This window comes from Solea senegalensis, linkage group LG8, assembly GCF_019176455.1.
Source record: "Solea senegalensis isolate Sse05_10M linkage group LG8, IFAPA_SoseM_1, whole genome shotgun sequence".
In the NCBI taxonomy this organism is placed as follows: domain Eukaryota; kingdom Metazoa; phylum Chordata; class Actinopteri; order Pleuronectiformes; family Soleidae; genus Solea; species Solea senegalensis.
In genome coordinates this window covers 18,928,015-18,947,600 of record NC_058028.1, presented here as the reverse complement: position 1 = coordinate 18,947,600, position 19,586 = coordinate 18,928,015, and the positions used below count along the sequence as shown (strand labels likewise).

The 19,586-nt window shown below is 41.9% G+C and overlaps 1 protein-coding gene across 2 annotated transcripts in view; it reads left to right on the top strand.

The window, feature by feature from the left end:
• Positions 1-679: 679 nt before the first annotated feature.
• gramd1bb (GRAM domain containing 1Bb) overlaps positions 680-19,586 on the top strand; it is a 64,554-nt gene continuing 45,647 nt past the window's right edge. Inside the window, exons 1-3 of one of the 2 annotated variants that reach the window (XM_044031765.1) lie at positions 680-1,803; positions 7,446-7,535; positions 9,718-9,744. In XM_044031765.1, coding sequence (XP_043887700.1) covers positions 1,400-1,803; positions 7,446-7,535; positions 9,718-9,744 — 521 coding nt within the window. In that variant the 5' untranslated portion in view covers positions 680-1,399. Of the gene's footprint in view, positions 1,804-7,445; positions 7,536-9,717; positions 9,745-12,224; positions 13,094-17,397; positions 17,442-19,586 lie in introns of those variants that run through there. The other variant, XM_044031766.1, reaches the window with a different exon arrangement.

Sequence of the window (19,586 nt, the reverse complement as noted above, 5' to 3'; positions counted from 1 at the left end):
GGTTCCGTTCCAACTTTTACAGAAAAAAACGAGTCAGAATCTGCAAGAGCTCTTTGATTCTTGGTTGTTCTACTTAGTGATCAATCTACTAAACACTGCTATACATGCACTGTATGTGTGATGGTTGCTACCGTACGTGACCGATCGGAGCAAAGCATCCCAGATTTGTTGAACCAGTGAGGTGACTTTCTTATCTGTGTCTTCATTAGTCACAGGCACCCTTTGAAAATGTAAAATACTGCCGGCAGCTGTAGTAGAAGTGGATTGTGTAATGTGGCTCTGATCCACAGGAGTTGCTGATTAACTCAGATTTGTTTGTGGACATTGATAGAATGTTTGAAGGTCTGTGATACACTCATCTCCTTTGTTGCCTGGGGCATTTGGTGGCTGATGATGGTGGGCTGGTGCATGGTGGTGGATAGGCAGTGAATATTTAACAGATCAGATCAGTGTTCCCTGTTTGCAGTGATTGCTTAACATTGTGTCGGCCTTTTGCCGTGTATCTCCCTCAACACTGTCTGTTTTCTTGATTATCTGCATGTGTGTGTGTGTGTGTGTGTGCGTGTGTCTCTGTGGCTGCATAATTTGGTCTTCATCACCCTCAGCCTTGCCTGAACCTTGCAGTCCTATCACTTCCCTCTAACCCGTAGGCATTAACCACGTGGAGGCGACGACCGTACCCTGTGGGCACAAGCCAGACCGACTGTGTCTTCCTCTGCTGCAGTCACGCCAAAACCCCCCAGGCTTTCACGCAGCATCAATATTCAAGGGCTGACAGTTGGTGCCTTTCTTTGTAGCATTAGTAACAGCCGCTAAGGTAACAATTTTGGCAGCACAGACTGTAGCACAACCAATGTGTTAAGCGAGTGTGTGTAATTTGGCCTGCTCGTCCCTGGGCAGGAACAGCGCAGGAGTTGTGTTACACTGCCTGACAGGCCTTATACATGTTTCATCTGCTGCTCTCAGAACAGAAGCCCCCTTTGTTATCTAATCCAGCCTTCTCTCTAGCCTGAGACTGAGTTTAGCGCCAGAAGACTGCTCTTCACAGTCTGTCATCCAGCCGGTGGGCCGATACATATCAACCAACAGCTGAGGAGCAGCAGAGGGACCTGCTCAGGCCCCAGATATCTGCTATCAGGACTTCTCAGCCTCTCTCTCAGACCATTGGCTGGCACACAGACAGAGCTTTCAAGTAAACAAGAGGAACTGTGGGGCAGTGTGAAGTCCATGAAACATTTTCAAGGATCCTTTTTGTGCTTTATCTCCTCGGCACTACACCTCAAAGTTTCTGTAGCTTACCACCGTTCATGCTGCAGAATTGCAAGAAGGCAGTTCTTGTAAACGGAGCTCTAAAGTGTTTTGGTGGTTGTTACCGCACATCAGTGAGCTAGTCAGGACCATGAGTGACACACTCAGACCGCCTTCACTCCAGGTGAGTGTCCCAATTGACGCTCCAGCCTACTCGGATGGAAACGCCGTGTCAGACGGGTGCGTGCGATCCAGCTCCTCAACCCCAACTCTTCGGCGCAAGCGTTTCAAGATGCGCCGTATGAGGAACGTGCCCAGCGAGAGGGAGCTGGAAAGAGGGCAGCTGAACGGCAATCACCTCACAGCCCAGTCCCACTCTGGCTCTAAGGAATACCTCCAGCTGCCTTCCATTGAGATCACGCCATCCAGCGATGAAGATGCCCCCTCTTCCTGGTCCAGCTGCTCCACACCCAGCGCCTCCCCGCGCCGCAAGCGTTTCCTGTTGAGGAAATGGCTGAAGGTCCGAGAGAAGAAGGAACAAGGCAGCGAGAGCAGGTGGGTATTGACTCTCCACACTTACCTCTTAACAATCCTTTCCCCTCCCCACATCTCCCCCAATGTCTCTATGCTGCTTGAAGACCCCTGCTATCTGCTCTAATGTGGTGAACTGAAAGATAATTAGATAGTTTTGTCTCGTCCACTCAGGTATTTTATTGAACATTTAGTTTATTTTGATTCATTTGTTGATTAGTCGATTAGTTGTTTCATTCATAAAGTGTCACACAAAGTTACCTGAAACCAGATAACTTGGTTTTTGTTGAAAAAAGAAACACTAAAAACACTCAAACTCATTTTCTAATTGATTAATTGTTACAGCCCTAATTCACACGTCTGTTTAGCTTAAGGCTTTAAAGTCACTTTTTTTTTAGAGATGAATGACCACGGCGTCATAATGACCAAACACACACACACACACACACACTGACCTGTGTAGCCTTTAGCTCTATAGTGTTTCATACTGTGTTTTCAGGTCCTTTGTGATCTTATTCTTACATCTGAGCTACAGCGTGTGATTGTAGCACAGAGGAAATGAACATAGGGTCAATAAAGTAAATCAACCCTAACAAAGTTAATGTATTTTAACAACTTTAACATATACATATATACTCTAATTAGTGATGGGAGATTTGATTGGACTTGACCCACACTGGGAAAAGATGTCATCTTCTTGCAGTTTGTCACATGTCCTGTGAGAAAGAAAATAATAATAGTCTTAGTTATTTCTGCTCATGTTTCTCCTCTCTTCCTCTGGTTGTCAGCGGTAACAGGTGGCAGATGGGAGCAGGTTCATTACTCGCTCCATCAACGTGTTATCTTTCTCTCAGTTGAAGACACCTTCCTCTCCACAGGCGTGTGTGTATAACCCCGACGGCTAACCCTGACAGTTTGAAATCCCGTCATTATCCAGCACACCATGAGTAAAGCTCCACTCCCCCAAGGGGTGTAAGGTGTAGAACACGCGTTCTTCGCCTTAATACTGTACTGAGCTGTGGTTCCTCTGCTGTCTGCACCTTGTTACTCGCTGTGTGTTGTATATAAAAGATCCTATACGGGCTACAGCTGCGTGGGAGTCGCATAAATATTTCAAATCTTAATGTTTATCTTCACTTAATTATTGATGGAACAGAACAAGCAGTTTTTTGTCATAGTAGACTGTGAGGACATAGTGTGCTTCCGGACACTGTGTCCTCACTCATGCTTCCTTGCACACTCGAGTCGAGCTGCAGTTGTAGTTTGATTATGTCATTTAACTGGACTGCGACTGTCTTTGTCCTAGTATACAAGCAGGGAACCGATTTATTGAACAAAGTGTTTTTCCATTGCGTCATAGACCAAAAAACGGTTTTAGCTGACAACTTATTGGTTGCTTGTTGAGGGCCATTCTGTGTCTTCCTAACATCCAGTTAATACACTTAATACTTTAAGCTGACAGAGCTTAAATTCAGTCTCCATGGTTTGCTTGCTGTTCTCTTTTACTCTTCTGTGACAGGATTCTTCATTTCTTTCCAGCAGTGGTAACTGTGGAACATGTGCAAAACATGCATGTTTAATTTAGTGCAATTTCAGGGTTTACATGCATTTTGAAAGTATTTTTATACTCAGACTATCACAACATCATGAAAACATATTAATGGATATGTTTTTGTACAAGTATTGCAGAATACGTGTTGGTTATTGTTGCCCAGGTGGCAGAAATTTTGGGGGGACTGTTTGAGAACCTGATATTTAAGTGAAGGCTATACATTAACCCCTTTTCCATCAACCTATCCAGGAACTTTTGTTACCAGGGACGTATTTACCTGGGGAAAATAAGTCCTGGTAGTCTATGTGGTTTGCATTTCCACTGCACCTCAACGTTCTTGTTTGTGCTGTTGACGTATAATCAAGGAGAATCGCTTGATTGTGTTTAAACCTGTTTCATTTTAACAAACAAGAAAAAACTATAAAAGACTACAAGACGTTTTATGGGGGGGGGGGTTGCAATGGTGCTGCAGTGGGAGCAGCATCAACTGAGTGTGTGTGTGTGTGTGTAACTGAAACCTGCTCTGGTCGCAGACGCACTGAGATTTTTCCCCTCGTCCTCATAATGTGTTAGTTTCTTCGCCTTGCATCATAATTTGCATCGGGATTATTTGCACTTTCGTTCTGTCAGGTGTGCGAGTTCTTACGTATTGTATTGTATTGTTTTAGTATCGTATCATTCTAAAAAAGACATGTTACATGCACTAGTTGCTTATTTTAAAAAGAGTAGTAGAGTTGTTTTTTTTATTTGCCAACAATCATGGTGAACTGTTACCTCTCTGACCGCTTACCTTCTCATAATCGTTATGTTGAACTAATCACAGTGTTGTCACCCTCAGGAGTACTAATGTTCCTATCGCGCTATAACACTCGGGTAGGACGGTGAACATACCTGCCAAACGTCACACGTTCATGAGCATGTCTATCACAGCGTTTCACGTAAACCAGGGGTCTCACTGAGCCGCTAGCGCCACTGTCGACTCTTTATCTCATTATCTGACATTGGTCGCTTGTTAAACACTTTGTCTGAAGTGTAAATGAATGTGCATAGGGACTATAAATGTGAAATGAATAGTGCAGGAACTATTTCCCACTGAAATGCAAACCAGGCGCATGAGTCTGGAACAGAAATACTACTCGGGAATGAAGAGAAGAATCAAGAAACGTGTTTGTCTTCCCTCTGCCTGTGGGTAATTAACTGTGCATAACTAAACCACAAGTTAATTGTGAACTCTGTGTGGAACAAACTTGTCACTGTACTTGTATTGATTCCAGACTGATGTGGAGGGATTAGAGTCTTTAAAAGAGTTGCACGTAGAAAACCGTGTCAAAGTTTTAACCTTGTGACTGAGTCTAACATTTTACAGTGGTCTGTCTCAAGGCGTTGTTGTCAGATGTTGCTGTAAAGCTGCTTAAATAAGACTGTGGACTTTTGCCTCCACCAGGAGAGACTGCCCGGCACTTTGAGCCTCGAAATTAGCTCTGTCAACATATAACTGATTAATTACAGGAGAGAGGAAGACCATATTCTGCATATCAGGAGACTGAATTTGCAAATTTCTAAATATAAAGTATATAAAGTGATAGATTGTTACTTTATTTACCGTGTACCGTAGCAAGAGAGTCAAGTTAATACTTTTTGCTCACAGATACTGTTTTTTTAAAAACTGCTGTAGTTGTCTTGTCGAGTTAATATACAAACATGGCCGAGCATTTATAGGTAACCTGCTCGCTGAGGTTTTGTAGAATCAGGTGCAGCGGGAACAATGTTGACATGGTTTTCTCACTGTGGAGCAGGATCAAAACATTGTAAGTATTCAAAAACCTTATGGTTTGAATGTGATCTTTGACGTTTCGTCAAACAGCATCATTGGCTCTGTGTTGTCATCGCTGCGAGTTGTCTGGTCCTGAGATTGCGGTGTAGTTTTCCGATGCGGCGTCAGCTTTCTGTCGCTGACATGAAACACGATCTGAGAATAACGTCTCAGTTAGATGTTCTATAGTCCACGACAACTCTCCAATCTTATCATCTCTGGAAATTTGTCAGTGGTGCATCCTTATCTTGTCAGTTTTTACTTTTATGCCCAACAGGATGTGTTGGCTCACGTGTGTGTGTGTGTGTGTGTGTGTGTCTTTGATCAGTGGAGATTTATAGACAGAGTGGAGTCTGCTGTTCTGCACCCTGATAAGAGCAGGGTTATTTTAAGGAAGTGGTGGAGCATCTTTCTCCAGGGTTCCACCGTTTCCAAAGCCTTCAAATATTCATGCTCGCAGTCACAACCTCTCCCAGGCTTTATATGGACTCTATATGTCATAAGGTTCATATTAGTAACGCAATAAGTAGGTTTAAAAGAGGCAAGAAGTAATAACTATAAAGTTATTTCTTCTCCTTTTTGATGTTTTGTTCATTTATATACAGATTTTCAGATATATGTGTTTTGATTTTTACATGTTCACTATAAATTTGATTTATCAACAGCAGTGACCAAAAAACACATTTTTAACATACGTAACACGTTTTTGAAATGAAATAAAGTAATGAATAAATTGCTCGCTCATAGTTTTCTGCAGCTTCATTTTCCTCACAAAATTAGTTGTGTTTTTTAGTTGAGATATAGTCATCACAATACTTTTTTAAATTATGATTTATGTACACAAGTGTCAACCAAAGTGTGTGACTTAGTTATTTACATGTCAACATGTTGTGTTGTTCTACTGCACACAATGATTTTAGGTGGTTGTCATTGGCAACTATGTTTCAAACCACATATTGCATCAATTGTATATGATGAGTACTGAATAATTCACTGAAGGCCCAGTTCATGTTAGCCTTCTGTTCTTTTGATGTCAAATGCACATGCTGTACAGGGCAGAGAAACACACACATGAACACACACACACACACTCCCACAGCCTGTAGATGCACTGAATCTGAGAAAGAAATGTTCAGCATCAAGCAATAATCCCATGTATGCTGAATATTGGTGTCATTTATATAAACGTCATTTCTTCTAGAGAAAAGCAGGGCGAGAGTACAGATGTACGTCGGTGTGTCAGTTTCATCTGTTGCAGCGTACAACAATGAGCACTGTGTGCTCTTCATTCCTGACATTAACTAAAATTGTAAGTGTGTCTTGCGTTGTGTCACCGCATTTGTGAAATAAACTGCGCTTTATTTCACAAATTAAGACTAAATCCTAGGTCAAATGATCGGGGAAGAGTTATAATAGTATATATACACATATGGTCGTATAGCTGAATTAAATTGGAACTGGCCGAGCAATGTTTACAATGCAGATTGAGCACAGCAAAAAATGAGCTCGACCTCTCAGAACCTGTGGGACCTGTCGGAGATGGAACAAGGCGCCCTGCAGAGAGTGAATTAATCATGACCTTTCCCAACAGACCGGCTTTATTCTTAAATGTCAAAGTACGCGGACAGGAAGCGGAATCTGAAAATAGGGAATTCCTCCTTTTTAGAGGAAAAAGAATGAAGGAAAGACAGCCCTGCCTCTGTCATGTCCGTGTGTGCGTCCTGCTCTTCAATCTGTTGGCAGTTAAATGGGAAAAGGATTAGATTAGACAAATAACTATCTTTGAATCTCTGCATTAGCTTTAGCTCTCTCTCTCTCTCTGTCTCTCCCCCACACACACACACACATCTGTAACCCCCTTCAAGCCTCAGCTTCTGCATAGCCTATGTCATATAGCCCCCTCTAGTGTTATTATACTAGATTTGTGCTCATAAAGGACATGAACCACCAACCAAATACACATAGTTGCTGCCACGATATTAAGCCTGCAGGAGTTTAGAGAGTTGATTGACTTTATACTAATTTATTTAACAGATTAACTGGTACAATTGCATGTACAGCTATAAACAAGTGACAGTTTATAAACTGCACGGTCCGATCCAACCAGTTAAATCAAAGTCGCAATCTGATAAGAATTAAATGAAAGTGGGGGAAAAAAATCTTCTATCTTTCCTAAAGAGTCCTAGTTTATAACACAAAAAAACCCTAAGGAATGTACATATATGCTGTGCATTCACATTGCACTGATGCAACACCGTTCTATAACGACTGACACTGCTCTCTCTCCTGTGTCCCACACAGCAGCCAACAGAGCAGCCAGCAGAGCAGCCAGCAGAGCAGCCATGAAGACGACAGCAGTCGCTTCCTGACTCCATTGATCCAAGAGGAAAGGTGCGCGGTACTGCATGTGCATCATTGCGACTGTTTGTTTGCAGCAACTTTGAAATTAATCATGAAATGTGACTTTTATACTATTATAAAGGTGATTCAAAATGTCAGGGACTTCCACAAATGTTGGGTCACATTTGTTTGGTCCACTAGAGGGCACATCTTCCCTGTACTCATGTCTGTGGTGATCAGTGTTTGGCACAGCTGTGAGCTTTATCTGTTTATTATGGCATTTGTGTTGCTGTTGCTGGTGTTGCATAGTCAGGCCTTCAGTCCTTTTAACTTTATTTGTCTTAGAAGTGACTCGTGTGGTGAAAATCGATTTATATTACACACTTGGAGGATTATAAACATATACAAGAAACACGCAAATATTGTGTTTAGAGTAGAACTTATAATTCATTTGGGAAGATCAAATTTTATTTTATTTATGTTCTACTGTTCAACACAAAAATGAATATTTGCTGGCTGCACAGGAAGCTGTTGCTGCATTTTAAGGCAGTTAAAGCGAATTAATTAAAAATGTGCTGCCGGAAGGTTTCGATGATCGTAAATCCTGAAAGAGAAAATGTCCACGCTAAGCATCTCTGACTTTACCTTCAGCTCTGAGCATTGTTCTCTCTACCTCCACTCATTCTCTCTTTCCTGTACTCGTTTCCATGTTCCCCTCTCTGGCTCTCCCTCCCGCACATTGTTGTCGCTCAGTGTCTCCACTCGCTTGAATCAGGAGCAGTAGCCTGTTAACATGAGGGATTTCTGGCTGCTCTTCACTCTGCTGTGCTGGTGATAGCTAGAGCGGGGGCTTCTGCAGCAGCTGCAGGGAGAGCAGCGTTCTGTAGCCGGCTTTAGAGGGCACGGAATGTCATGTCTCCTCTGCAGGTAAATCCAGCTGCAGCACTGCTGCATCTCCCATAACTATACTGTGTCTCGCCGCCTCCGTGTCCACCAGTCTCGGTTTGCTCTCACTGCCTTGGTCTTGCATGTGTTTGCCTTGTGTGCTGCTACAGCGCAGCAGATTATTTATTTTTTTGGACAAGTGTCAGCAGGCTGTCGGCTCATGTGAGCCCTTAGCTGTGATTCTTATCTGCCTCTGCCAGATCATGTGGGCATCTGTCGTCGTCCTGGGAGAGAAACAGACGCAGTCCAGATGATAGAATGAGGGCTTTGCTCCGTCATTGCGGTTTTCTTGTATTAGTGTCCTCCCGTTATAACTGCAGATTATGTAATATCACAACACGATCGGTGTAATATGACTCATCAGTGAAGATGACGCAGCACATGATTGTGAATGGAGGTAACACAGTGAGGGATGCATCATTAGATTATTTTATTGCACAGAGTATATTTTTTAAAAAGTTATGTATTGAAGAAATGGTCAGTTTATATGTATGTGTGTATATATATAGATATGTATATATATATATATATATATATATATATATCTATATATATATATATATATAGATAGATAGATAGATAGATAGATAGATAGATAGATAGATAGATAGCGCTTTTCTAGTCCACTGAGCTACCGTTGGCCCAGGAATGTGACCACCATTCATCAGACTCAGCTGCTTGTATGATTACACTACTATATAAAACACAACATTTAAAGCTGCAGTGCATAGGTTTTGGTTGGTTGAATGCTTTTGATTATTTGCGTCCTTCACCTGAAAACCGGCTCTGTCGAGCAGTATGATCGGACCTGAGGACTGAGGGAGCTTTGGTGAATATACAGCGTCAGCAACAAGCATTTATCCCGTCAAACTACTGAATGAGCAGTAGATTTCACTTCTAAAACTTTGTTTTTGCAGAAGCTTCTCTGTGTTTTCAGTCATCTGTTTGCCAATCACTTCCTGTGTGCAGCTTGCAAATGTCGCTGGGCATTGTTAGAGCCCACTAAACTGAAAAAGCTGATTGCCTTAATCAATATTTTTTCACGTTATGGGAGTTGATGAATGAGCAAAAATAATGACACGCATTAAAATGTCCTGGTCTTATTTAAGGTTATTCTCCTGTTACTGTGTTTATTCCGCATCAGAACACTAAAGCCAATTCCTTGAGACTATTTGGCTGAGGCTGCAATTACCTTATGGAATGTTATATACACTTATGCACACAATATATATAACTACAAGAAAGCAGCGCCCCATGACTGACCCCTCTGTCCTCTTTTACTGTGCAGGTCTGACAGTGCAGCGGACAAATTCAGGTAAGTCTGCCTTCTGTTTTTTTTGTTCTTTAATTGTGTTGTGGAGCAGAGCCACAGCTGCAGATCTGGCCTCGCTGTCTCCCCGCTTGCCCTCACTCCGCCCACCGCACATGTGACACAGATCCGCGGCTTTGTTTGTGTGCTCTGCATTTGGGGAGGCCGGCAGTGAATACAGTTGCAAGTCATGGAATGTCATTGTTTGCTTTTTTACTGGACAACAACAGCAATGTGAGACAGAGAAACAGAGGCTTCATTAGCTTTCAGCCTTTGTAGCTGGTGGCAGGTCACCACTGTGTGGATGTGCATTGTGGGCGCGAGTCGAGGCTCTGCGATGCCGTGCCAGACGTGAAGCTCGGGGGGTTGAAAAGGTGAGTGACGGTAATGACGGTGGACGACATCCGAATCTGTTGGAACAGGAAAGCTGTTTGACACACTTGACATTTAACTCTGAGGAGATCAATGTCATACACCAGTGGGATGGACCTTTGATGACATCTTGTGCTTCAGTCAATATTGCACATTTCACATCTATTCATAACTTTCCTGGTTGTATTCATTCATTCTAATCTTTATTTCTGTAGCGATTCTGTTGATAGATGTTGGCTTTGTATGTTTTTATGTGTACATGAGTTTACATGATTGTTCTATGTGGTGTTTGGTGGCACTTTTGCTATGAAGCCGTAGCCCTGGAAGCCTTTTTGTTGTGTAGGTGTGTTGTTTGCTCAGCCATCAAGAGTTCTGATTGTTTGACTCTGTGATTGCGTGTTCGTGTGTCTGCTTTGGTATGATCGTTGCGCAAAGTCATGCGTGTCAGGTGAGGAGCAGGCTGAACTGCGTGTGAACCACTAGGAGTCGCTGTACTCATTGAAGAATATGGTTGATTTTCTCACAGTGGATGGACTCTATAAACTCTCAACTCAGTTCAGTGTTTGTTTTTCTGTTGCAGCATTAAAAACAAACACTTAATTCACTTTGTTGATGAATGCTGTTTGCAATAACACATATTTCCTGGTGCTGAGTGTGATGGGACAGGAAGGCGGCCATTAGGCCAAATTATGCTGCTTTGTTGTTGTCACCATTTACACACAAGGCAGCATTTATGACTGCTGGGGTTTGATCGTGTTTAAAACTACAGAGATCACACATGTGATATTGGAACTGTCTCACTTTGCATGAACCCCAAAAGCAAAGTGAAAAGGTGCAGCTCCTTTCTACACGTGTCACAGAAAAGACAAAAAAAACCCACAGGACACAGGACGTTTTAAAGGATTCATCTAATTAGCCGTGAATAAAAATAGAGCGCTTGCTAATGGATTTTAATCATCCTGATATCAATCTGTCAGGAGCCGTGACAAGACAAATTATTCTCATATCTATCATAATTCATGTATTTTTAAGTAAGATAATATGAATCCATCCCTGCCTTGCCTCTACTCTACTGTTGTGTATTCTTACTGCACCTGGAAGTTGATCTTGAGGAGAATAACGTGACAGCACCCGATGGTGTCCTTAATAATGGCTGTTACAATACAGTAGCTCTGCTGCTGAACCGTCGAACCTTGTACTTCCTGCCTTCTTTGCCTTCTTCTAATGTCCACATTGCTCACGCCCCTTTCTCAGTTACTGGATTATCGATCACCGTCTGTGGTTTGAGACAAAAGCTTCCAGAGATGGAGGTCAGCATAATCTGATCTCACTCTTTACTCTGTGCAGGAGCCTCAGAAGAGGATCTTACCTATTGAGTAAATGATACGTGGGGAAAATGGATGAGTTTGCTATTTCTTGTTCCAGTTGACTTTCAAGCCAGGGAAGGATAGGTCAGTGCAGTCATGTCCAATTAGACGACAGATCATATACAGTGTTGTGGGAGGTTTTTTCAATGAGACAGGCATGTTTATTAAAATCTTTTCTATTTCTTTTAACTCATATGTGTTCTTATGTAATTAGTATTCATTCACTTCATTTAGTTGAAATAAAAACGTTTGACCGTAAATGATGCTGCACATTCTTGCTAACTAAATTTTCATTTAAAGTTTTCCACAGAAGATTAAGTGTTTCTAGTCTCAGAATTGAAACAGAATTTTTGACAGTATTTAGAATTCTGCTGTTAACATCTCTATGCTGTCTAGATGAAATATGCAGATTCTAAGAATTCTGTCTCGACAACTGAGTTTTTGACAGCACTTTGAAATCCATGCTCTCCATGCATGGAGAGCTCATATTCTGCCCCCTGGTGGTTTGCTCAGTCAAACACACTCACTCTGTATGGAGCTCTGTGTGTCCGATCTGCTCAGTAATGCAGAGCTGCTTGCAGCTTTAAAACGTGTCCCCTAATCTTATTCTAGATCGTCTAATCTCAGGAATCATCCGTGTCGTTACAAATCAGTGCATCCAAATGGCTGTGATGATCAAGACTATAATGAATTTGGGTCATGGACGTAGCTCTGTGAGATACAGTGATTGCATGACATCGCTAACATCCTTTCCCTGTAATCGCGTGTGTGTGTGTGCCTTCACTGTATTGTTAATGTGGCTTTTCACAAAGACACTGTGATGCTTTAGTTGAGCGACACCAGTGCATGTCTGCAGCTTGTAGTGCCGTCAGGGAGACAGAGGAGGAGGAGGAGGAAGAGGAGGAGGAGAAGGAGGAGAGACGGCTAAAGTGAAGACGAGCAGAGACAGGAAAAGGAGGCTGATAAAGAAGAGAGAGCAGGGAGGAAAGGAGGTGAAGGACCACCCTTATCGAGCATAGCCGTTCTCAGGGAACCTACCAAAGGGACCTTCCCACACACACCATGGCCAGCCAGCCAATCAGAGCCCTTGCATCCTTGACCCATCCTCCCTCATACAACTGCTCATGCATTGCTCAGCGAAGCTGATGCGAGGCGATATGAGAGGAAGCGAGGCTGCAAAGCTCTTTTGCATTTTTGAAACGGAGGGAGTGAACGGTGTTGGTTTAACACGAGCGCTGTGAGGAGCTGCAGGCGAGGAGGAGAACAGTGGTGTCGATGCGTCTGGATCAGGATCGTGGGATTTCATCAGCCTGGATGTCCTGTGGTTTCGGGGCAGACACAGTACATGACAACTGTTGGTCAGTTCCCCACTCGTTTCAGCAACTTTCACTGTCTGAGATGGTGACATTATTTTTTCTCTGACTCATTCGAATGTGCCGTATGCAAGAGGAGGAGGACGAGGAGATTTTGTGTGTGGCTTGGAGATGATGACTAAACCATGTTGGACAAATGACAATCTGACAATCAAACAGCAGGACAGTGATTGAAGAAGAGGCCATGAGAGCCAGAAGAGAGGCCAGGATGGTGTCTGCCTGTTCACCATGCACAAACATAAGGTCAGGTCTGATCGCTCATACTCGTCACATTACCTTGACTCTCTCATACATTCTCATCATTGTGTCGTCTTGAGTTCATCCAATTAGTCTGAAGTGCATGGAATGAATATGAAACAGGAACGCTCTCATTCAAAACCTTTAAGTGCAACTGAAACAGGAACATAGAAAGATTAATAACAGGCTATTTTCATATATTCTGCAACAATTTGTGCTACAATAGTCCGTTTGACTACAATCTAACTGAAAAGGAAGCTTCTGCCGACCACATGAAATCATAGATTCTTCTGTAACTGTACCGTTTACTGTTTGACCATCTGGCCTCTTCCACTGCCCGCATCAGGCTTTTAAATGTAATGTCAATTATGTTTGTTTTCGTCATGCTGCTTTTAGGAATTTCAGCATTTTAACGTTGAAAGGTTTGGTGTGACGGATTTAGTGACTTTGAAGCTCGTAGGAGAATTGGCCTTCAGGTAAAACATGTAGCTAAAAATGCAGCTAATATAACGAAAGACTATATTTAAGACTGCTCAGCAGATATTGGAGATATACCTGGTTAGTATACACAATGAAACCAGAGTTGTATGAATAGTACCTTCCACTGCTGACATTGGAGGCCCCTAATGTATCCACACACTAGACATTTTGAATGAAATAAATCCATATTTGTCAGTGTTTCTGAAATATACCTCATGTGCACACACAGACACACACATTAGTGTAGGAGGTTGTTTTTTTTTTACCTGGCCTCTGGGCCTCTTAAATCTCCACTGTGATCTCCGCTCCCTCGGTCCATTAAGGGCAGTTTAGTCAGATTTACTGTGCCTGTCGATGGGGACACAGCACAGTCCAGGGACTGCTTTAGCTTAGCTCCCTGTAATGAATATTCCTGGTAGGTATTGCCGTGTTGCCCTCACCTAATTATCTCTTTAGCACCTAAATAAATTACAAATGATACTCATTAAGGATCAAAGGAAGGGCTAAAAAAAAAGGTGAGCACAATTTAATTCATTATTCTGTTTAGACAATAAAAAGTAGCTCATTAGCTTCGATGGACAAAGTAATTGTTGGTTTAAAAGTCTGTTTTTTTTATTCACCTTTTAAACGGCCAATACAACATCATCCTTTTTCGTTTATTTCTTTGGGCGATCATTCAATTCACCTATTGTTGACTTTAATCAATACTTTTCGAGGCTTGTTGTGATCAAAAATAACACTTTTGTGTAGTAATATTGGCATTTTGGGTGCTTATCATGTGTCCTGTAATTTTTTAAGAATATTGTGCTGTCCGGTTAGAACAAACGGTAGTGTATTTTACTCATGTTGAAAAAACAACAACTTTTTCCTACATAAAAATAAAAGTTAAAACATTTAAAGAATGAAAAAAAAGCTTGAGAAGCAACACAGTGTAGAATTTCAATGTCTCCAAAACTATTTTGATGGTACATCAACTCGAAACAGGATGAATGTCTGTAAAAGCCTGAGCATTGACACTATACATGCAACGTCTGGTTTGGTGTATGTGCCACAAAAACAACTACATCATCTACATCTACTGTACGTCACAGCACCCACATGGTCTGGTCCTGTTGGACTAGTAAGGTAAATAGTTTGCTTGTCATCTATACACGTTCAGTTGAGCTTGCTGTGTGTATTGAAGTCCTCTTGGCCATCTCGTTCCTAAATCAAGTAACTCAAACAATGTGTATAATAACAGAAAATACAGTCTACCAACTGTAGGGGGAACCAGAGAGCAAATCCACATCGTGTTACTTTAAACAAACATATATATGTCAGTTTGTCAGAGCTGGGAAAAATAGAAAAACTAATTTTCGGCCAATTCCTGACATTGGACAATGACGGTGATTCATTAAGTCCGTAGGCTCTGTTTGTCACTGCTACGCCCACTTACCGTTTTTGTGAAAGGTCTTGTTTTCATGCTGGGTGGACATCTGCCTCACTGTACAGTGGCACTGAGAGATGTGTCATCGTGCACATATGCCATTCCACTGTATAAAAAACTAAATACAGCGCCGTCATTGTCTTTCGGCGATCTCCTGCGTCTGTGTCCACAGTTGCGGCAGAAATTGTCACCGATTCTGTCACATGTTCAACACCCACTTAAACGGTCTTATTAGACGAGTATTGGTTTTCACGGGGGGAATCTGAGGTCTGTGAGAAACGGAAGCTGACTTTCGTGCAGTTCATTGTGCGACTCAAGAGTAATTTGGGACAGGATGCGGAAACTGAACCTGCTAGATTGTATATCCGATGTATTTATTTATTCTTTCCTTCGCTTTATAGTCCATAATGTTGGCCCCTGTGTCTGCATTCAGCAGTCCTCCTCTGCTGGCTAATCATAGGTGTAATTCACTTATGTTCATCATCAAAATGAATGTCTTTATCTCCGTCATGGGAGGTCGACGTTGAATGCTTTTACCTTTTCTGCAAAGCTGCACTCTTATCTTACATTTCAGGTCGCATAAATAATCTGTGACCTGTCTTGTTCCATCACAGACATTATTGATTTTGCCTGTACCTGCTCCAAAGCATGTTTATTACTCAGGCGTTCCTCCATCCTTCTGTGTCTCCCATTTGTGATTGAGCAGAGCAGTCGGGGTCAATGTTACACATCCCTTATAGCTTTCTCCTCGTGAATAATGAAGACATTTCACATTTATTTTGCTTCTGACGGGCAGCCACGTACAGCAGCATTAGCTAAATGCCCTTCAGAGTTGATGGGAAATACCTCAGTTAATCAGGTTGTCTCTGTGAGGAAAGTGATGAAATATCTCTTCTGACTTTGTCACCCCACAGAAAAATGAGGTTTCACATCATGTAAAAATCAGCAACCTGAACACACACACTCTCACGCCTTAGTGGGGACTGGGGGAACATTAGGGCTGCAACTAATGATTATATTGATAATTGATTAATCTGCTGATTAAAAGGAAAAAAAAACTCTCTCTCTCTCTCAACAAAAGGGAGATGCAATTAATATATATTTGACCAGATATTGCTTAAGTTTCTGTTATGAAGAAATTAAGGATTTGCGTTAAACTGTCTCTGAATAATTGCATAAAAACTTCAAATGTATCTACTTTTTTCGCCAAATTTGTGTGTTTTGACGGACAAACACATGATTTCAGGTCAATGTAAAAACAAACTTAATGGACAGAAATACCCTCGATTTTTAATTTTTTAATTTGCACCATCGCTGTTTTGCAACGCTTCTTCCAGAATCACGTCATGTGAGCTACACAAGGCGTGGCATTGGTTCTCTTCTTCTTTTACGGCGGTCGGCATCCAGCTTTACAGCGCTTACTGCCACGGCTTTGATTGGCAACTGTACGCGTAATAAGAACCAACTCATTGATTATTCAATTAGTTTTAATTTATTTTAATAAGTGATTTAATTTTAAAAAACTAAAGGCAGTCGTGAGTTACTCACAAATGAACAGGTGAACAGAACTCAGGGTTTTTATATTGTTACTGTGTTTGAGGAGGAGCTATGCTTACTTCGGCTCCGGTGCGTCATCAAGTCATCTTTTTAGTATACGGCTTAAAAAAACAACTGTTGTCAGTCTTTACTCCATAATTCTTGAATCCACAGTTGTAGTATTCCACATGCGGTGTGTGTGTGTGTGTAGAGGGGAATCTCCGCAGTCACACTTTATCCTTGATTACCTCTCTGACAGGCATGAGAATGTGAAGAAGGTGTCGTGCAGCCGGAGTAATAAAGAGGTGGGGGCACTGAGAGTGGGGGGAGAAATTGCTCTGACTGGAGAGGCAAATGTATTATGAGGAGCCAAAGGAAAATGAATTGATTGAATAGACGGAGGAGTGGTTGAGGGGCCTGTGATCACAGTGATTCATGGATACATGTGGGCGCTCCGTATTGAGTCACTGGCGACAGCAGTAACTGGAGTGAATGGACTGCACTCAAGCAAACTCACTAAGCCATTACTTTACTTCATACACACACACACACACACACACACACTTTTACATGTAATTGCGAAATGTTGGTGTCTTTGCAGTGAATTATTTAGACTGTGATAAAACAAACCGGCAATGTACAACATTTTACCATCATGGCTCATCGTGTAAGCACGAGTGCACATCAGCAGTTCTCGGTCCTTTTGATGAAAAGCTTTGGCGAGGGCGAGGAAGAATAGACGATAACAAAGACGACATTTCTTTCTTCTTCTTATGCACTCAGACTAGTGCATCATCACGATCAATCCATTTCATGAAAACCTCCTCCCAAAAACCTGTCATTTACTCTTCTCTACCTTCACTGATAGGCCAAGCAAAGGAAGTGGAAGAAACTGATATGGAAACCTCAAAGGTAGGATATAACTCATGCACGCAAAAGACACTCCACACACACGAGCAGCAATGTTATACTGTTGCTTCATACAGCAGAGATAAAATGCTTGTGATAGACATCCATCCTCCATCCTTCTGCCTATACTCTCCTCATAGACTGTGTTTTTTAATAAAAGGTTCTAGTCATCATTAGTGGGGGGGAAGAAGAGCCTGCAGGTGATCCATCACATCTGATACTGCTGTATGCAGAACGGGAGGGGCAGCTCCAATATGGTGTACTGCATAAAAAAACCTCTCCACTTCTGCTGCTCCTCAGATTTCATTCTGTGTAAGATCCAGGAAATAAAGTGCTGCAGCATGAATTTACAGATGTACACTGTCAGCATTGAGCACCACAGCCACAGCTTATCTGACATTACAGCCATTTTGGCTCCAATATGACCAACGTGTTGTCAAGAACACAAGTGCTTAACTTTGGAGTGGTGAACGTGTAGAAAGTGGTTCAACTCCACTGATTCAACACACCGTGATCAGTTTGGTTAACGTTTTCTGTGACCCCCCCTTGGCTTTGACATAAAAGATGTTAAAATGTCTTTCGTATGTTGCACACCGTTCTTTTAAAGATGATTCTAATGTTGTGGTCCATTCAGTTTTATTAAAAAAGAAGAAAAGGTACTGAAGTGCACAGCAGGGTCCTCAGAAGGGTTTATAATAATACAATCTGAAGCAAACTTTACACACCTCAAATATTCCACATTAGTGTCTCCTCATAGGCAGTAATGTGTGATTACAGGGACACTGTAGTGTAATTTGTAGTTTGGTAATGAGCTGTGTGGAAATGTGATTTTGTGGATCCACAGTAGTTAAGACAGGGTGTACTCGGAGCAATTTTTGTTAATTATATTCACATTATAAAACCTGTCTAATGTACACATAATCGTACAGTTGTGTTACAGGGAAAAAAGACACTTGCTCTTTTTTTGGCTTTTCTTATAATAATATTGGACAGACACAAACACACTCGGGTGCTGAGAGTTTCTTGTGTTGAATGGATTTTTGAAACAGCCAAAGTAAAATGAATGGGACGCAGTAATTCAATAAAATCAGACACAAACCACTGGTGCAGCGCAACAAAACAAAGTCAGTTGAGAGAGAGCGTTTCATGACTGTGTGTCTGCTACAGCAAGAACTTTAGGACAAGTGCTGAATGCGGTAAAATAAAAACTTGGTATATTTATACCTAAATAAACTAGGTATAATTCCATTATGATACGCAAAAATACTGTTTTTATTTTCTTTGACCTGTGGCTGTTTTTGTTCCTGACTGAACACAGTATGAATGTGACGACAGTGAAGCAGTTCGTTGTGCACTCTGTAACATCCTCTCACAAGCTCATTCATTTCTGGAATTTATCATTCTGTCCGTCCTGCCAACTGATCGCTTACGGCCGAACTGTTTTTGCTGACCGCTGCTCTGGATCCTCGTGAATCAATCAATCAATCAATCAATCAACCAACCCCAAAGAATTGTTGTGATGCTGAAGATCATCTGAGAAGTTACACAAAGCGCTTTGTTGTCGTGGAGACACTCTCGTCTGTAACATTTCACCGTGCTGGTGAAAAGCAGGGGATTGAGACTGTGATTCATTTTTTTTTAACTCTGCCTGTTTCATCAGTGCAAAGTTGAGGTGTTTGAAAGTCGGAGTCCTTGCTGGGCGCTTGTTGCTTTGTCACTGTAAATGACGTGGATCGTTTGTGAGGCTTAAAATAACACAAGAGCCGTCCTTGAAGGCTGTGTGCGTGATAGTGGCCTAGCAACCACTGGTAAGCAGATGTAATATCTGTGTGTGTGTGTGTGAGAGAGAGAGTGAGTGAGAGAGAGAGAGAGACTGAAAACAGCATGTAAGGTGTGGCCCCTCCACATGTGGCCCTGAAGCAGCATGCTGAGCCGCTGTCAGCTTCAGTGATGGCGGGGTTGTCACTGTGGCAACAGTCCAGAGTGACTTAAGTTTTTTTTTTTTTTTACATGGGAGAGGTCTGTCAATATTTCCATCTTTGTATTTCATAAATTCACCCATTGTCATATCATTTCACTGCTCTGAACAGCCAAAAGAAAGACTTTCAAGCCTTTGCACAAGTCACAAAGCCACAGAATAATCTAAAT